The 17,582-nt window shown below is 58.7% G+C and overlaps 3 protein-coding genes across 9 annotated transcripts; 2 read left to right on the top strand and 1 right to left on the bottom strand.

Moving 5' to 3' along the window:
- The first annotated feature begins 14 nt into the window (after positions 1–14).
- ANAPC11 (anaphase promoting complex subunit 11) lies at positions 15–5,277 on the top strand. 4 transcript variants are annotated; one of them, XM_042256246.1, is made up of 3 exons: positions 15–127; positions 620–740; positions 4,931–5,277. In XM_042256246.1, the coding sequence occupies exons 2-3, from the start codon at positions 632–634 to the stop codon at positions 5,074–5,076; spliced, it is 255 nt and encodes an 84-aa protein (XP_042112180.1). In that variant the 5' UTR covers positions 15–127; positions 620–631; the 3' UTR covers positions 5,077–5,277. The 4 variants fall into 4 exon arrangements, with proteins under 4 accessions (XP_042112180.1, XP_060251769.1, XP_004013114.1 ...); XM_060395786.1 differs by having other exon boundaries at positions 566–740; XM_004013065.5 differs by having other exon boundaries at positions 15–246.
- Positions 15–8,075, top strand: NPB (neuropeptide B). Its single transcript, XM_027975428.3, has 3 exons — positions 15–2,137; positions 2,264–7,725; positions 7,802–8,075. Exons 2-3 carry the CDS (start codon positions 7,483–7,485, stop codon positions 7,928–7,930), a joined length of 372 nt encoding a protein of 123 aa, XP_027831229.1. The 5' UTR covers positions 15–2,137; positions 2,264–7,482; the 3' UTR covers positions 7,931–8,075.
- Positions 8,076–10,185: 2,110 nt separating this feature from the next.
- PCYT2 (phosphate cytidylyltransferase 2, ethanolamine) lies at positions 10,186–17,394 on the bottom strand. 4 transcript variants are annotated; one of them, XM_042256245.1, is made up of 15 exons: positions 17,243–17,394; positions 15,345–15,433; positions 14,614–14,775; positions 14,290–14,356; positions 13,538–13,622; positions 13,355–13,399; positions 13,107–13,160; positions 12,530–12,668; positions 12,203–12,285; positions 11,876–11,953; positions 11,619–11,684; positions 11,392–11,457; positions 11,021–11,109; positions 10,818–10,935; positions 10,186–10,643 (listed from the first exon to the last, which is right to left on the bottom strand). In XM_042256245.1, the coding sequence occupies exons 1-14, from the start codon at positions 17,329–17,331 to the stop codon at positions 10,824–10,826; spliced, it is 1,224 nt and encodes a 407-aa protein (XP_042112179.1). In that variant the 5' UTR covers positions 17,332–17,394; the 3' UTR covers positions 10,186–10,643; positions 10,818–10,823. The 4 variants fall into 4 exon arrangements, with proteins under 4 accessions (XP_042112179.1, XP_027830083.1, XP_027830082.1 ...); XM_027974282.2 differs by having other exon boundaries at positions 10,186–10,935; XM_027974281.2 differs by lacking the exon at positions 13,107–13,160.
- Positions 17,395–17,582: the final 188 nt, after the last annotated feature.

Genomic DNA, 17,582 nt, shown 5'->3' with positions numbered 1-17,582 from the left:
GGGCGAGGTCGCGCGTGCGCGCTGAACCAAGGAGCTCGGCGGGCGCCTCTGAGAAGTGCCGAGCCGCGGCCACAGGCGTTTATATACCTTCCCGCGCGGGGCCGGCACTGCCAACTGAAGGCGGGTGGTGCGGCGCGCGATTAGATCGGCGGGGGCGCGGCCGTTGGGGGCGTGGCCGAGCGTGGCGCCTCTCCCTCGCCCCTCCCCCACCGCACCGGGAACCCGCACCCTAGTCCAGCGGCGGGAGTGAGTGCGGCCCGCGCCAGGGTTGTTTCCGGGGTGACCTCGTAGGGAGCGGGCTTGGGTCTCCATCTCTCAGCCCCGTCAGCCCTTTCGGAAGTAGCGCACGGCGCGTTTCTGCGGTTGTTAAAGAAAGCCGACGAGCCCTTCTGCGGACGCCGAGGCAGAAGTGCGGTGTTGGCGAAGGACCAACACCGGTCCTCCCGGTCTTCCCGAGGACCCGGCCCCCGCCCCAGTCCCCTTGCAGACAGCCTCTTACTGCCTTTCGGCGGCCACTGTTGCCTACGCTCGACCCTCGGGGCGACGCCCCTTCTTTGGCTTCCAGGTGCCGTAGCTCTGCAGACTCAGCACAGCCGGGTGGTCTCTTCCCTCCTCGCAGGCTCCTCGCGCCATGAAGGTGAAGATCAAATGCTGGAACGGCGTGGCCACTTGGCTCTGGGTAGCCAACGACGAGAACTGCGGCATCTGCCGGATGGCCTTCAATGGCTGCTGCCCGGACTGTGAGTGTCCCCTGCCCGCTGTCTCTCGAGCTGTGCCTATCATCTGGCCTTGGCGTGTCCCCAGAAGTACTCGCAGAGCGTTTCTGGGGTTTGGTTTCCTCTTCCCAAGAAAAGTTGACAGAGAAAAGCCAGGCTATTTGGGCCCATATTTGTACAAAGATCCCGTCAAAAGTTTTGTAAGGAAAAGAGCACAGTTTCCTATCCTGATAAAAGTCACTATGAGACCCGTGGAACACAAAAATGTGTTAAGACATTGTATTTGAAAATTTCAAGTCAACAAAAAATTGTGACGTTACAAGGTTTCCCCCTCAATCCAGCACATAAATGATGAATAACACGTTTTCATATCTGGCTGTTTTTGCCCAGCTGTTTTAAGGTAAATGCTAAATATCTGCTGCATTGTCAGGCGGGTTCCTTATCACTGAGCCACCAGGGAAGCCGCAGCAAATGCTAAATGTGATGTCCTATATCAGTGCTGACTTTTACCAGCACTGTTGTCACTTTAGACAATATACTGCCTTACTGTTGCCGGTCATTCCTAGTCCTTGTTCAGGTTTCTTTAGTTGTCCTCAAATGTCTTTTTATTGTTGGGTGGTGTGAGCCAAGACCCAAGGTGTGATCACTTTTTCCCTTCACTACTTAATCTAGAATAGTTTTGCTTCAACTTCTCTATCGCGTTTTAGACATCAAATTATTTGTTTTTATTTTTCTTTATTTATTTTTGGCTGCTTAGGGACCTTCATTGCATTGAGCAGGCTTCTCTCCAGTTGTGTTGCATGGGCTCAGTTGTCTTGTATCATGTGGGATTTTAGTTCCTAGACCAGGGATCAAACCCACATCCCCTGCATTGGAGGGCAGATTCTTAACCACTGGACCACCAGGGAATTCCCCGTAGACATCTGATTTCTTTCAGAACATGTTGTCTTGCAAAATGCCTGACCTCAGGTTTTATCAGATTTCATCTTTGCGGTGTCTTTTGCATTGTTCCTTTGTCCCCAGTGTGTTCTGTGAAGCGAAAGTATTTGGGTCAAAAGGAGATTTTTGCACCAGTGAATTTAGTTTTTAGTCAGACACAAGTGAACCAGAAGCAGTAGGAAGGGTCTTAAGGCTTTGCCTAGGGGACGAAGGTGTTCCCGAGAGAGAAGTGAGATTTGGGGACCACTGAGAAGTCAATGACCAGGCCTGTCCTGTGGGGCTGTGAACATCAAAATAGTACTAGATCTTTGCTTCTTACAGTGAAATTCAAATAATTGATTTTAGTGCAAATATAATTTTATCCTAGTCTTAAATCTTTACATCTGGAAGAGGAAATCTCATCACCCATGGGCTAATCCATCCTGATTTAATCAGGCTGCGATATAATCTTAGGAAATCAGTGATTGGTTCTACTTGATGAGGTTTTTTTGTTGTTGTTTTTTATTTTTTTTTTTATTTATTTTTTTATTTTTTTATTTTTTAAATTTTAAAATCTTTAATTCTTACATGCATTCCCAAACATGAACCCCCCTCCCATACTTGATGAGGTTTTATGTAAAGGGAGAGAGAATAGAAGCACAAGGTCTGGCTTGGTTTAATCCGTTTAAAACCGCCCTTTTTTTTTTTGGTTCAGTTGGGTCTTGTTACTACATGCAGGCTTTTTCTAGTTGAGGCAGCACTACCCTGGTTGCCGTGGCTTCTCTTGTTGCGGAGCACAGGCTCGAGGCGCACAGGCTTCAGTAGTTGCATTGCTCGGGTTTAGTTGCTCCACAGCGTTTGAAATCTTCCAGGCCCAGGGGTTGAACCCGTATCTCCTGCATTGGCAGGTGGATTCCTATCCACTGTACCACCAGGGAAATCCTAAAACCACCCTTTCTCAAAGGTACAACACAGGTTATGGGTAGGTACTTTCAACTTTCTCAGCAGCAGATGTGGCTTCTGAAAAGAAAAGTCCTAGGGTAGCATTTATGTGGTCATGCCCTTGACCCAGTGTGGGTGAGTGAGCCAAGTGTCAAAGATGGCACCAGGGGTTGCATGCAGCTTGTGGAACCCAGTGTGTGGGGCTGCCTGAGGTGTGCTGGGTGCTGGGAAGAGGGGGTTGAGGCTGAACTTTGGACTTGCTGGTTGTGAGCCAGCGGTAATGATCAAAGTGTTTGGTCAGCCCAGGGCCCCTTCTATACAGATCAAGTGATGTTGGACTTCCCTGCTGAGATGGAATTCCTACGAAAAATCCAGAGTGACTCAGACTGTGATAAACCTGCTCCTTGTCTCAGGGCTTTGTGAGTGAAAGTCTTATGGAGAGGATCCCGACGCTTAGCATGAGTCACTGTCAGCATGGAAGGTGGTGTCAGATTCCCCACTAATGGACGTGATGGCTAGGGTACCCCTGCCAGCAGGCTAGTTGGCCCCTGCGCATCCTCTTGCATCCTCTGTTTGCAAGGGCTCTAATGTGTTAGGCGTGATTCCAAGTGTCGTTCTGCTGAGGTGGGAAAGACCCTGGGTGGGGGTGGGGTGGGGGTGGGAACCAAGAGAAATCAGGTGTCACACCCTGTGGGCTCCTGGCACAGGGCCGTCCACCTCACCCCCCCACCCTGGCCTGGGAAGCAGAGTGAGCTAGATAGTTTTGTATTTGCCAAGTAAATTGTTTTTTGGTTTTGTCATAAAAGATTCAGAAAAGGAGTGATGTTTTGTTTTAGAGAGGATTACTTTTAAAAGATTGGGGGTTTGGTGGGGAGAAAAGATCCATGTATATGTATAACTGAGTCCCTTCACTGTTCACCTGAAATTATCACAGTGTTGTTAATCGGCTATACCCCAATACAAAATAAAAAGTTAAAAAAAAAAAAGATTGAGAAACACTGCCCCAAACAAGAGAGTAAGAAGATGGCAGTGCCCATCTGTCTGACTCCATAGGGTGAATGTACCACTGTGGGGCAAGGGCTGCTCCCAAACTGGGAAGGAGGTGCAGGTTTTCAGCAGCCTTTGAAGGATATTTAAGACCTGGCACCCACACCAGCTTCCTGGTTGGCATGCTCCCTTCAGGCAGTGGCGGCTGCCCTCGTGAGTCACGTGGCCTCCTGTCTGTCCCTGGGATGTCGGTGGGTGATAGAGACTGTGGAGCACTGTGAGGTTTGGACAAACGCTCAGGTCAGTTTTCCAGCTCCCTGTGCAGCTCAGAGCAGGTGCTCCATTAGGTCTTGAGAGCACTGTGGCTTCACCGTGGTGTTATCTTTTAACACATTGTACAGTCACCTGTCCCTGTGTCTGGTGTCAAGAGAGAAGACCAGGACCACAGGTGACCAGGCCAGCACTTAGGAACTACTTCGTGGACAAGATGTCTCCTGTTTACCCCAGCTTATCTGGCTGGTGCACTGTGTGCCCTAGTGACTTCTGGATTTGGCTCACGATTGATAGGCATGAGGGGCCCCATGGCAATGCTTTAGGGGAATGGCCCCCCTAGAGGGTGGCGGCAGCAAGCTGCAGCTCCCACTGCTCATGGGGACCTACCTGCTGGGGGAGGACATTGTGCTCTGGCAGCACCAGCTGCGTGATGGGGTTTTCTAGATTCTTAAAAATCAGACTTGTTTCTCTTGATGCCAGGCCCTCTTCACAGTGGTAGCACGTGCAGGTGGGCTGGAGGGCCAGCACCAGGTTCTCTGGGCCGCAAGTAGGATAGAAATGGGGAGGAAACGGGAGGCAGTGCCACTTCACTCCCAGCGGCCGATGGGCTGGGCCATAAGCCCCTGTGTCCCCGACCTGCTCCCTGGTACTGAACTGGGTCCCTACTGCCTGGGGATGGTGACATCTAGTTTCTAAGGCCCTGGCTCACCTCACCTTGAAGAGGAATGGTTTGCCGCTCAGAGGCGGGTCACCTGTGCAGGCGCCCTGACACACTGATGTAACCTTCTTGGCATCACGGGTGCCAAATGGCAGAGCTGCGGTGTGTCTGCAGATGGGCCCAGGCCCTGGGAGGCCAGTGGGCGGGGGTTCAGGCCCGGCCAGAGCTCTTCGTGCTGCTGAGCTCCCACATGGAGGCGGGAGCAGCCCGGGTGGTCTTTGCAGAGGTTCATGTAGAGGCGGCTGCTTGGCCGAGTCTGTGGTTTCCTTCCAGATTCCTGTCCTCTCTGAGCCCTGAGGCCACCCTGGGCATGCTTCCTCCATCGGACTTGTCCTGTGCTCTCGGCGACTCACAGGTCCTCTCGTCCCTCGCGCAGGCAAGGTGCCGGGTGACGACTGCCCGCTGGTGTGGGGCCAGTGCTCACACTGCTTCCACATGCACTGCATCCTCAAGTGGCTGAACGCGCAGCAGGTGCAGCAGCACTGCCCCATGTGCCGCCAGGAGTGGAAGTTCAAGGAGTGAGGCCGTCCGCACTGCCCGATGCCCCTGCCCTCACCCTGAGATGGCCTCACCCCCGCAGTGGCTCTGGGTGGCTGTCTCCTCCATGGGGACAGTCTCCTCTGGCCTCTGACAGGGTTGAAATGAGGACTGGAACTGCGTTTGTTTTCTCCCATCACAACGTTGACATTTTATCAAATAAATAAAACTCATTAAACCACCTAAGCCTGGCCGGAGGCTGCAGTTGCTTGTTTTCTTGGTGCTGAGGCAGCCAGTACGCATACTGCTGTGTGCGCCAGTATGAAAACTCATGAATAAACATCCCAATGTGATGCCGAGAGGCCCTGAGTCACACCCCTGGAGAAGACTGAACCAGGGATCAGCCAGAGGAGCCAGGGTGGGAGGAGTGGGCTCGGGCTGGAAGAGCCTGGTGGGGCCCCTCTCTTCAGGGTGGTCGCTGGGACCCTGGCTGGACACAGCTAGCAGGCACTGCCATGCTTCCTCCCTCTGGAAAGCTGTCCCCAAGTAGGTGCTGGCTGTGTTAAGAGGGCTTTGTCGAGGCAGCTGTGATCGGTGGCCTCAGTCCCTTTCTCCCAGCTCCTTGTCAGGGCCAAAATGTCCTTGACATCAGGACATGTGTCCGCAGGTGTCTGAGGGTCTCCCCATCTAGGGAAGTCAGCCCTTGGGACATCCTTCAGGCACCTCTGCTCCACCTCAGCCCCCCTCTAGGGCAGGGGCAAGGAACCCAGCCCTAGGATTTTGAGCAGCTTCTGGATGGCAACCACTGTAGGCTGCATGTCCTATGAGCATGGGCTCCTTCCAGTCTATTCTCGATGACCTCCCCCTGCACCAGGGGTCACTGCCCTGTGTCCCTGTAACGCCTTCTGCCCAGTGGGTAGCTGGTTTCTGAGCATCAGTCCCCAGGGGAGAAGGCAGGGCGGTACATGGTCTGGACCATTGTGCCCAGAGGGAAGGAACCCTCACGGAATCTGGAGGTCATATACTCCTTGCCCAGGAACCCAGCCGCCAGGGCCCTTGTCCTGGTGTCTGTTCTGGGAAGGCACGTGGCCAGGGTGTTTGGAAAGTGTGAGCAGGAGGAGGGGCAGCTGAGTAGGCCTCATGTCACCTGCTATGTGCCCTCCGTCTGGGGCTCTTGGACTCAGCCTCCTGGGTGATCCCATTTAGCTCTTGGGCTCTAAGCAGTAACTCTGAATTCTAAATGCCTATCTACAGTGTGTCTGGATCCGTGGTCACTGACTTCACAGACCAGTAGGAAGACCAGCCCTCACTGGGAGGTGGGCAGTGGCAGCTGCAGAGGATCCCACAGGGTGGCCTGGCCTCCATCTGGCCTGCCCCTGCTCGCCTTCCCTCCCTGGAGTTGTGCCTTCCCTGGGGAATTCTCCCTTGTGACAGGAAGTACCCACATGCCTAGGGTGCCAGGCTGTGAACCGAGCCTCCAGGCTTTTAGCCCTGGCACACCGGGACAGGTGCCCTCACCCCAGAAGTCTAGAGCTTGCCACAGGTCATACAGTTCTCTAGGCAGGCCACTCCCACTTCGCTGCCAGGTGGGCTCCTCTCCATTCCTTACTGGGTTCCAGCCTGGTCCTCCCAGGGCCTGCGTGGTCCCCTCAAGCAGGACACAGAGCTGCCTGCCAGGCCCAGCACACACCCAGAGCCCAGCCATTGCCTCCTTCCCAGGAAGCTCAAGGGCTCTGCCAGTTCCTCCCATAATCATCTCAGCTCTTCCTCTGCCACAGTGGCACAGGATCACAACACCCACCTCTGCAACAGCTTTCCCCTCGCCTCCCCTCCTCATCTGTCCTGTGAGCCATCCTGCCAGCTCTGTTTGAGGACCAGATCAGTGGTGTAAATCTTCTCTCATAGGTGTGAAACCTACCTCTGCCCTCCCCACCCCCGGCCCTCTTAGATTTCAGTGCCTCCTCCAGAAGCCAGGTCCTCTGGTCAACTCCCTTTAGGGTGGGAACTGCTCCTTGTCTCCGGGGTACAGGGAGACAACTGCTCCTTGTCTCCGGGAAACGGGGTACAGTCCCCGGGGGATGACTCGGAGCTGGGGTGCCGTCGGACTCGTTGAGGGCTCTGCAACACCGCCGCCCCTCCTCCCACTGAATCGGGACTAAGGTCTGTGGGAAAGGCCCGGGGGCTGCCTCCCACCAAAAGTTGAGTGGGCCAGAAAAGGGGAGGTGGGCATGGGTGGGGAGGAAGGGGGCGTCGCATCCCCCTCAAGCCCTGGAGCATCTTTCTCCAGCGTGCCCCTGTGCCCAAGAGGCTCTGAACCCCGCTCGGGCTTCTCCCTCCAGGATACGGAGGCCCGTGCATCCCGGTGCCCGCCCTCGCGCCCCGCCCCGCCGCAGATATAAGGCGCGGGTGCTGCCGTTCCGCAACCCGCCGCCCGCTGCCACCGAGTCCCCCATGGCCGGGCCCGCGATGCTGGTGGCCGCCGCTCTGGCGCTGTGCTTACTGCTGGCGTCCCCCGGCCTCGCGTGGTACAAGCCGACGGCGGGACCGGGGTACTACTCCGTGGGCCGCGCCGCGGGGCTCCTGTCCGGCTTCCACAGGTCGCCGTACGCACGGCGCTCTGAGCCCCGTGGGGGCACGCGATCCCTGGGAGGAGCCGGCACCTTCCGGGAGATGCACCCCAACCTGCGGAGTCTCGTGAGTAATGGGCGCTGCTGGGTGCGGAGCGCTGGAGGGTGCGGGCGCCCCCTTATCCATCCCATCTCGTCCCCAGGCCGTGTGCGTCGAGGAGGTCACCCCCAACCTGCAGAGCTGCGAGCCGCTCCCCGATGGCCGCGCCACTTTCCAGTGCAAGGCTGACGTCTTCCTGTCGCTCAGCGCCTCGGACTGTCGCAGCAAGTGAGCCCCGACCCCGGCACCTGGACCCGGCCTGAATGCCCCGGGCACCCATGGGCCCGCCCCCGCCCTGGCGCTAGATGGCACCCAGCACCGCCCATCCATCCCCATAGTAAATGGCTTAATAAATGACTTGCAGCCTCTGGAAGGTGGCACAGTGGGTGGAGTGGGCGTCTTCTTAGTCTCCACACCCATACTCTGCTCACCTAGACCTGCAGACAGCAGCCAGGTTACCAGGTTGCACGGAGACACCTGTACAGGAGCTCCCAAGAACCACTGCTGGTAAAATGCTGCTGGAAACTTTCTGTGGGCCTCAGGCCATATCAAACCCAGACATCTTCTGGAACCCCGCATCTGGCTCTGCAAGGCTCTGCTCCATGCCCTGCCTCCTCCCTGCTTTGTTCAGGCAGCTCCTGGATCCTCCTAGGAGGTGCTCCCTGGGTCCCCTACTAGCCATCAAGTCTACCACGCCAGCTCAAAAGTCCTACCTTGTAATAAGCCTCCCCTAAACACCCCACACCAGGACGCCCTCCTGCCTCAAATGCTACATTTCTTGAGGCCTCCCTTACTAGAGGGGCAGCTCTTGGAGTGACTTTCTTGGAGCACCCCCAAAACACCTCAAAGTACACAGCATGGGGCAATACTTGTGCCAAATGAATGAATGATAGGCTGGGCCCAGCAAGAGGGAGAAGGCAGCTAGATGTGTGGCTCCGGGGCTGGGAGGGGCTGTAGCAGCAGGGGGATGACAGAGTTGAGAGCTGGGCACACCCCAGCTGAGTCCTGAGTCAGGCAGCTGGCTCCTCCCAGGCCTGGGAACTTTGTTCATCCCAATCTAGACCCGCAGGAAAGCGGTATCCAAAGCCATGGGTGCTGCCATACCTGGAGAAGGGAGGGGCTGGGCAGGACCATGGCTCCTGAATACAACTGCCTTGTGCCAGCCCAGCACCCCTGCCCCACTCAGGCTAATTCCCTAAATCAGTTGTTGGGATCTCAGTAGGTTGATTTACACCCTGGCCCCCAATGAGGCTGACCTGAGTCCCTTAGCCTGAGCTCTGGCCCCAGAGATCTGGAGCTTGTCTCAATGACGTCCCCCACCCCATGGCCTTGCCATCAGCTGGGCCTCAGGGGACCCAAGGGAGCTGGACCCACCAGCCAGCCCTCTGCTGAGGCTGTGGGTGGGACCCACAATCCTGTTGTATCTGGGTGGGCAAGTCTCCGGAGGCACCCACCTCCTGGACACCCAGGCTCCAAGTCTTCTCTAACCACGGTCCAGCCGGGGCGGGGGGGGGGGCTGCCTTGTTGCTGCTGCAGGTTGTCCCCCAGTCCTCACCTTGGAGTGCCACCCAGCAGGGGGTTCTGAACAGGCCTAGGGCTGACTCTGGTCTCAAGAGGAATCCACTGGCTGTGCCTGTATCCCCCCTCGGCCCCCGCCAATCTACAGGAACTGGCTGATCACTTCTGCTGGGGGACTGGAGTGAGAAGGCTAATACCACTGGGTTCCTGAAGTTGGGGCAGGGGTTCGGGGAGGGCCCTGTGCCTCTCAGCTTAGTGTGCTGCCCCTACTGGGAAAGGGAGGAAAGGAAGTGGGGCAGGGGCTGCCCCAAGAGGCTATGTGCACTGACAGTCCCCCCAGCCCCCTTACTGTAGCTGCCCACACAGGTTCTAGACTCGATCTTAAGAGCCAACACAAAGGACAGGCCCACCTTCCAGGAGTGAAGGCTGGCCTAGGACTCCCACGGGGCCAGGCCACAGGGTGCTCTGGCCCCATCTGGCCCAGTAGCAGCAGGGCACAGGCCATTCTGGAGAAAACTGGAAGAGGACTGAAAGAACATCCCAGTCCTCACTCTTGAACACCAGAGCCATAAACCACAGCCACTGTGCCCCTCCTTTTCCAAAAAGAGGTGACTGGGGTCAAGCACCCTGCAGCCGCTATACCCCTCCAAGTGGGCCCTGACTTGGGTGCAGGAGACCCTGAGATTCTGTGGACTTGGCCAGGGAGCAGCCCCCAACTCCTTCTTGGATCAGAGAGCTCTATGGGGACTGCAGGGTGTCAGACTCTCATTTTCCTCATGACAGACCCTGAGGCCAAAGACACCCTGTTGGCCCTTGCCTCTCTCCCTCTTTTGTTTCCGGCCATTGTGGGAAGCGGCCGCGGAGCCTGGATCTAGGGTATTTCTTGCTGCGGCCACCCACCTCCTTGTCGGGTGCCGGGGGGGCAGGGCCAAGGTTTTCTGGTCCTGCCCTGCAGGATGGACAGCCTGATGCAGAGCCCCTCCCAGCAGGTTTATTTGGTTGCACACCCCGCCAGTCAGGTACAAAACCAAGAACAGTCTCTGGGGAGGCTGGTCCAGGAAACCAGGTGCAGCGTCTGGGCACCAGGCCCTGGGGCAGAGGCCGCCCATGTGGGAGGTGGCCTGGTCTGCACCCCGAGGAGGAAAGGGGGAAGCCCCCTGGGTCACTGCTCCCTGAAGCTTGTTTGAACTGAGGCAAGGCAAGTGGGAAGGCCACCTCGAGCTGGGCAGTGGAGGGCGTACAGGAGCTTCCCGGGGGACAGAGGGTGAGCAGCAGCAGGGCCAGGAGGATGGAAGCTGGGTTTTCCATGGCACGCAGGGTGGCACCCCTCTGGCTGAAGGTGTTCCCTGCCCATCTTGCCGGCTGGGCTGCTCCACTGTGCTGGAAGACCTCTCTGTGCAACTCGGCAGGAAGGGCAGGATGGCCTGCTGCAAGACAGGTACCTTGCAAGCAGGGTGACAGGCCATGTCCTCCACACCAGCCCTTCCACAGCTGGGTGGTTGGAGAAGAGGGCACTGCAGCTTTGTTAAAAACTGAGCCAAGCTCTCAAGGCAGGGTTGGGAGAGGGCCAGCCCCTCAGAGGGCCCCTGGCATCCTCCCACCTCTCGTCAGAAGTCACAGTCACTCTCTCTTTCGGGCTGTGCTTCCTGCCGCCTCATGGCCTCCTGAAAGGCCAGCTCCTTGGCTTCCTTCTTCTGGTTCCGGGCCTCGTATTCCAGCCTGGGGGCCAGATGGGGTGAGGTGTGCACCCAGAGCCAGGGCCTCAGTGCCACCCTGTGCCCCCAGCACCCCAGCCACGACTCACCTGTTCTTGATGATGCGCTGGACGATGAGGTCTGTGGTGAGGTCGTTCCCACTGTCAACCTGGCAGAAAATGCCCCTCCTTTTGGGCTCCTGGAGGCCAGAAAGAGGGGAAGGAGGTGAGAGCCCTCCCCTGAACCTTGGGGAGCCTGCACTGCCGCCCTGGCTCCAACGGCCTTTCCCCGCCACCCCCACCATGGTAGGCGTGATCACTTGCGCTCAGTTCCCGCCTCCTTAAACCATGAGGCCGCCAGCAAGGCAGCTGTCACCTCGCCCATTTCCCAGACAAGCATGGTGAGGCACAGGGGCATCAAGTGGCTGGGAAGCACCAGACAGTGGCCACCTCGTGTCCACTGAGGGCCCTCTAGGACCCACCTCGTATGGGTCAGAGCCATCCTTGTCAGGCACGACCTCCGTCTTCCCGTGACACACCAGGTCCACCTGGGGAGGAGGCAGGGGTCAGGGAGCCCTCCCAGCATCACCCTACATGGTCCCCTGCTCCCCGAGGGCCCTCCCCAGGGGGGCACGGCTCAGAGCACTGGCCTGGCCCCACTCGGCCCAGGTCCTCCCTGGAAACCGCCCACCAGGACCCCCACCCTCACCTTGAAGTGGTCCAGGAGCTCTGCTGTGACCGAGTACGGGGCCCCAATCACCACTTCAGATACGTACTGGGTGGACAAGAAGCACAGCTGGTCAACTAGGACTTGCCAGGCAGCAGAGTAGGGGCTGAGAGGGGGCATGGTGGAGCCCCAGACTCATACCCCTGGGAGGGTTCCGGGGCGGGTGGGGGGTGGGGTGATGGGGAGGAGCAGCTCCAGCCTGGGAAGGACAGGCTGCTGGTCTGCCCACCGGCTCTCACCCGGCAGGCCAGCACACTCAGGGTCCGCTCATGCAGGTTCATGATGGGGTAGTTCTTCCCCTTGTAGTGGTTGACCTCCTAGAGCCAGAGCAAGGTTGAGTCAGCTGGCAACCTCGGGGCCGGTGTGTTTGTGTGTGTGAGGCTGTGCTCCCTCCCAATAATCCCTCGGGGACGTCTGCCAGTATGGGGAGGGCCTGATGGGAGGCTCTCCCTGGGTTTCTCCCTGGGCAGAGGCCCAAGCTCACCACCTCTTCCTCACTTGTGCCCAACCCCATCCCTGGGAGCCCTTCCAGAGTCCCCACACTATCAGATGCCCTGGGGTGAGACCTGGTCAAAATGCAAGCCAGCGATGACGTAGGGCCTCTCGGCCAGGCCATACACCTTCTCCAGGAAATCCACATGCCCAATGTCTGCGCCCAGGTTAAGGACCGAGGAATCAACACAGAGCAGCCATCCACAGGAGCAGCGGCTCAGTGAGGTCCCCTCCCACCCGCCTGCTCACGCTTCTCCCTGCCAATGGCTGTGTCCCTGCACCCCACCCCAGCTCAGGATCCTCGAGAGTCAGGGAGGCCCCTTGGGGCCCTGGGACCCACTGGGAGGAGCAGACAGAAGACCTGGGGGCAGGGATAAACCCCACCCAATCCCAGAGGATACGGAACAGGTCAAAGGCGCCAGCCACATAGATGACCGTCTCCCCAGGCTGGGGTTCCTTTCCCGAAGCAAACTGGATGATCTTCTGGGATGTCTGAAGAAACTGGGACACCCCCGTCCAGGGGTTCCGCCCCCCGGGGCACTGCAAGCCGAGAACAGACTGGTCAGTGACGGAAGCCTTGCAAGCATGTCCTTTGCCTGTGACCACCCTTGGGCCTGCCCACACCCGCCTGTCTATCTGCTCTGGGAAGCACAGGTGTGGGGTGGAGGGAGCAGGTACAGGGGCGACAGCCAGGACTCCAAACCCCTAGCCACTGCCGGCCACTCGCTTGTTCGCTCTGCTGTTGCTCCCAGGCAGGCATTTCAGGCAGGGATGCTGAGGGCCAGCTGGCATTGCCTGGTCCGCACTGAGACCCTGGTGGGCGGGGCACCTGTGGCTGGCAGGACTGGGGTCCTGCCCTGTGGCCACAGCAGGCACTGCAGCCAATAGCACCTTGGCTCGGCAACTGGCCCGCCAGGAAGAGGCCAGTGGACACAGCCCTCGTGGGGACCTGGCACCCTGAGGCCACCGTCTGGTCACCTGGGAGGAGCCTTCTGAGCAAAGTGTCTCCCCGGCGGGTGTCGGGTGAGGGGGCTACAGAAGGAGAGAGGACCAGGCCACCTGGTTAGAGAACCCTCATTCACACGGTGGCCACTGGGACCGGCCAGCCAGCAAGATTGGCGGTCAGTACCCAGAAAGCAGGGAGCAGGGCAGAGAGCGAGACCCCCTTTCCCCAGGGGGTGGCCTGGGGGTCAGGCAGTGGCCCAGACAGTACAGGAGACACTTACCTTGCCAAAGCTGTCTGCATACTCCCGGTACTCGGAGGACATCTCCTGCACAGAAGGGTACAGGGGTGAGAGGCCTGGCCCTCCAGACGCAGCCAACCCCAGGACCCCAGAGCTTGCTGCTGCAGCGCCCTCTGAGGGGCAAGCGTAGGGTAGGCGATCCCTCCCTCCCAGCCCCACTCTCACCTGGCTGCTGTGGTGCGCCTTGGTCACCAGCAGCATGCGGCCAACGAGGTCTGTGGTGGACACCCCCTGGGTGCGCTTGCATTCTCTGGGGGCAGAGGTGGGGTTGGGGCTCTCATCCTGGGACACACGTACAAGGCTGCCTCCTAAGGGCACCTAAGTTGCCCCACCCAAGAGTAAGGGCAACTCTGTTTGTGGCTGAATCTCCCATGGTCCATCCCTGGCGGCCTTGCTGTGCATAGACCATGCACTTCCTTGCTATTCTTGGCCAGAATAGAAAACCAAGACCCAGAGAGTGGAGGGACCATGGTCATTTTATCAACCAAACGACATGACTGGACAGAACAGGATTATCAAGCCTCAAGTTCGCAGACCATCTGAGGGGGTGGCTCTGATCCTGTTCGGCCTACTGATGCCCAGGTCTTACCTCACCACACACTCTGCCAAGGGACTCTCAGGCCTTACTTAAGCCCAATTCGAGCTGCCGGCCATGCGGCCTTTTCAAGAGTTACTCATAAAAGCCAGCTCCCCAGTCGAACCCCACGTCTCCACTGCTCTGCAGCCACCTGGGGCCAAGTGGCTCCCGTACTGGGTGACCCAGGTGCATGGCGCCCCCCAGTCATCGCACCACACCCTCACAAGTCACAGGAAGCACAGGCTGCAGCCCGGACACTGCCCTCACGAGCAGAAGGCGCTTGAGGGGCCCTAGGAAACCCACTCCTCTAAAGATGGGCCAACTAGCAGCTAGAGCTTACCTGTACCTTCCGGCCTGTTTCACTTCCTCGTAGGTGTCCCGGCCATCTACGGTCAGCGTGATGTCATCTAAGGGGTGACAAGCACACGAGAACACAGAATTTAACCCAAAGCCACGAAGACCTCCAGGCCCATACCTTCACTCCAGGCCTGCCCCGGTGTGCGTACACTCCTTTCTGGAGAAGGACCCAAAGCTTCCTCAGACCCTCAAAGGGCTCCATGCTCCCCCAAGTGTGAGGCAGCCAGCACCTCCAGACACCCCTCTGATGGTCAGGTCCTGAGCTGCTTGAGTCCCCAGTCCCTGGGATCAAGTCCCGTCCACTCACTGCCGTGGACGCAGAAGTCACAGTTGTACTTGTCCAGAGTCTCCAGCGTGGTGACGTAGGGGGCTGCTGGCACCACCTCGTCCACCCACTTGATGGCCTGCACCATCTTGTACCTCTCCTCCTGAGTGAACACCGGGGGGCCCTTATGCTTGGCGATCTCCTCTAGGGAGAGAGAAGAGGGCAAAGGACAAGGTGGGTGACTCCTGGAGGGCTGGCCACAGGCTTGCCGGCCCCTCCCAGCACTGAGCAGGGTCTGCAGCCACACAAAGGCTTGTGGAGGGAGGCTGTCTCTGACCGGGCCCTCAGCCCATGAAGTTCCAAGCAGCCCTGCTGTCCTCTGGTGCAGGCGCTGGGGATGTACCTGCTGGGAACTGCATGCAACCCCCCGCCTCAGTCCATTAAAGTTCCAGGTATAGCCCGGGTTGCCTTTGATGGCTGGGTACTCTGTACTCAAAGGCCTTGGGAATCAGAAAGTGGGTAGGAAGTGGGTGGCATACCCAGATGGATCCACTGGACACCCCCTACACCCAAGCTCATGACAGGATACAAGACGGGAAAGCTGTGGGCGGCCTGGCCTGGGCTGGGGTTAGGGTGAGCCTGCAGAGCTGTGCTAATGGGGAGGATGGCCTAGGCCCGCCCTACCCTCCACCAGGACCTGTGGGGTCTGTCACAGGCACCGGCGGCGGGGGGCGGGGGGGGGGAGGAGCAGTGGGCACAGCAACCCGGCTTACCATCAGTGTGCACACCCACGATGAGGTGGTCACCCATGGCCCGGGCCTGGCGCAGCTGGTTGGAGTGGCCATAATGTACCATGTCGTAGCTGTGGAGAGCACAGGGCTGTCATCCCCGTGTTGGGGGTGCAGCCTTGTTCCTCTGCAGTGTCATCAGGAAGCCCGCCAAGAAGCCACCATGGGAACTGCCCCCAGGGTCCCAGTTGGGCTTTCAGAGAGAGGGGTGCTCAGTTCTCCTTATCACCAGTCCCTGGGCCCAGGGTCAGATTGAGCAAGTGTGGCTGTGCACAGGGACAGGTCTGGGGACCCTGAGGGCTGGTGAGGACACAGAACAGTCCCTGCTCCCCACACCTGGAACAGCGTTCTGCCCTTGGCTCCCATGGGCAGTCCCTTTAGGGTGTAATATAAACGTGATAATTTAAGGGTACAGTGCACTCTGTACTACCCTGAGACAACCATGCAGTCCCTGGAGCCAACACATAACGAAGTCTAACCAATGATCAAGGGCGATTGCTGGCTTTAAAAGTTCTGCCTGCTCCTCATGGCCTCTGGAAACTCAGTGAGGCTTTGCTCCCTGGAACCAACAACCACCTCCCTGTCACCTGGGGTTCTAGAGCATTCATCCTCAAATTCAGGTCTGGTTAAGAGAGAACGCTTAGCTGAAGGCCACACATAGCACCACAGCTCCACTTGAGTTGTCATGGGGGTGGGGAGACCCCCACTTCTCTGTGGGCTCAGGGGTGGACCCTCATGCTTGCTCTGCTTCCTCCCAGCCTTGTACTGCCTTCTGAGTAGGTGAAGCTGTCCCTGCTTCTCCAGGTGACCAAGGCCACCAGGTATACAGAACCATTCTACTCAACATCACTTGCTAACACCACCACGGTACACCGGGCCCCAACAGACGAGCCTGTGGGGCACAGTACTCTGGTCCTGGGCTAAGGGAAAAGGAGAGTCTAAATTCAGGAGCCTGGCTGGCCCTTGTGCCCATCAGACAGGCTGGGCAGAAGGAGGGGTGCATAGCACAGAATTCAGGGTGGTCCTGGGTCCAGGCCGTACCCCAGTCACTGTGGCCTGCTGGGGGTGGGGCCAGGCCTGGCCAGGGCCAAGGTCAGAGTCCACAGACAGGAAGCCACACCCCCTCCCCAAGGTGACTCAGGTGAAGGCACAGGAGTATGGCAGCCCCGCAAGCTGGCTGCTGAAGCCCTGGGCTTGCTTTCTCTGCTTTCATCAAATAAAGGTCTGAGAAGTATTCAAGGTGGCAAGTTTATCACTAGATGTTCACTTTCCTCTTGTCCCCTGGCAGCCTCAAACCTATCTTAACACCACCACTCCCAATTGTCTGGCTTGCCAAAGAGAGAACAGTTTGGCACTGTAACTCTCCTCAGATGGATCCAGGAGCCTGAGGGCCTCACTAGGGTCTTGGTCAATGCCTGCACTGACACTTGCCCAAACACCCAGGAGAATCTTCCAGGTTTTGTCCTGGGCAAGCTGGGGACTGGACAGGGAGAACTCTGGGAAGACATTTTGGGTGCACGGCTCCCTCGGAGGAATAGTTCCTAAGGCACTGAAATGATTAAAGTCACCAAGGTTGGACCCGCAACTCTGGCCACTGTTGTGCATAAATCAGGCAGGTGGGACCGCCTGGCTGGGTCTCCCGCTTAAAGGCAAATGTGGGCAAAGGAACACCCAGGAAAGGCGCTCATATAGGGATCCGCAGAAAGCCTCCAGCGACCCTCAGCCGCGCTGCCCGCAGCAACTCGAGTCCAAGGCTTCTTCCGCAGCCTGTGACTCCTTTCGCCCGCCACCCCGAGCTCGCCGGCGGCCCGATTCCGGCGAAAGCGGCCACAGCGGTCGCCGCCGCACCCCCGCCCCCGCCCCGCGTCCCCCGCCGCGCTCACCAGCCGTCGCACCACACTCGCACGGCGCGCCTAGCCCTCGGGCCCGGCCGCTTGGCGTTGCCCGCCTCCCCGTGCCCGTTCCGGATCATGGCCCGGGGGCAGCGGCGAGACACTGTGCAGCCGGCTCCCGACTCCGAGCCGCCGCAGCCCGCGCACGCACGCGCCGTCACGCGGGCCTCACCCGCCTCGCGCGGCCAATGGCGAACGCCGCCCCACCCCCGGCGCGAAGCCCCGCCCTCTCACCACACATGCGGCCAATGGGCAACCCCACTCGAGCCGGGTTCCGCCCCTCCGCTCCCGGCCAATGACCTGTGTCCAGCATCCCTTAGCGCCCACCTGG

Source organism: Ovis aries, chromosome 11 (assembly GCF_016772045.2).
Source record: "Ovis aries strain OAR_USU_Benz2616 breed Rambouillet chromosome 11, ARS-UI_Ramb_v3.0, whole genome shotgun sequence".
Taxonomy (NCBI): Eukaryota; Metazoa; Chordata; class Mammalia; order Artiodactyla; family Bovidae; genus Ovis; species Ovis aries.
Note: the sequence above shows the minus strand (reverse complement) of the source record. Positions and strands in the feature narration are given on the sequence as shown.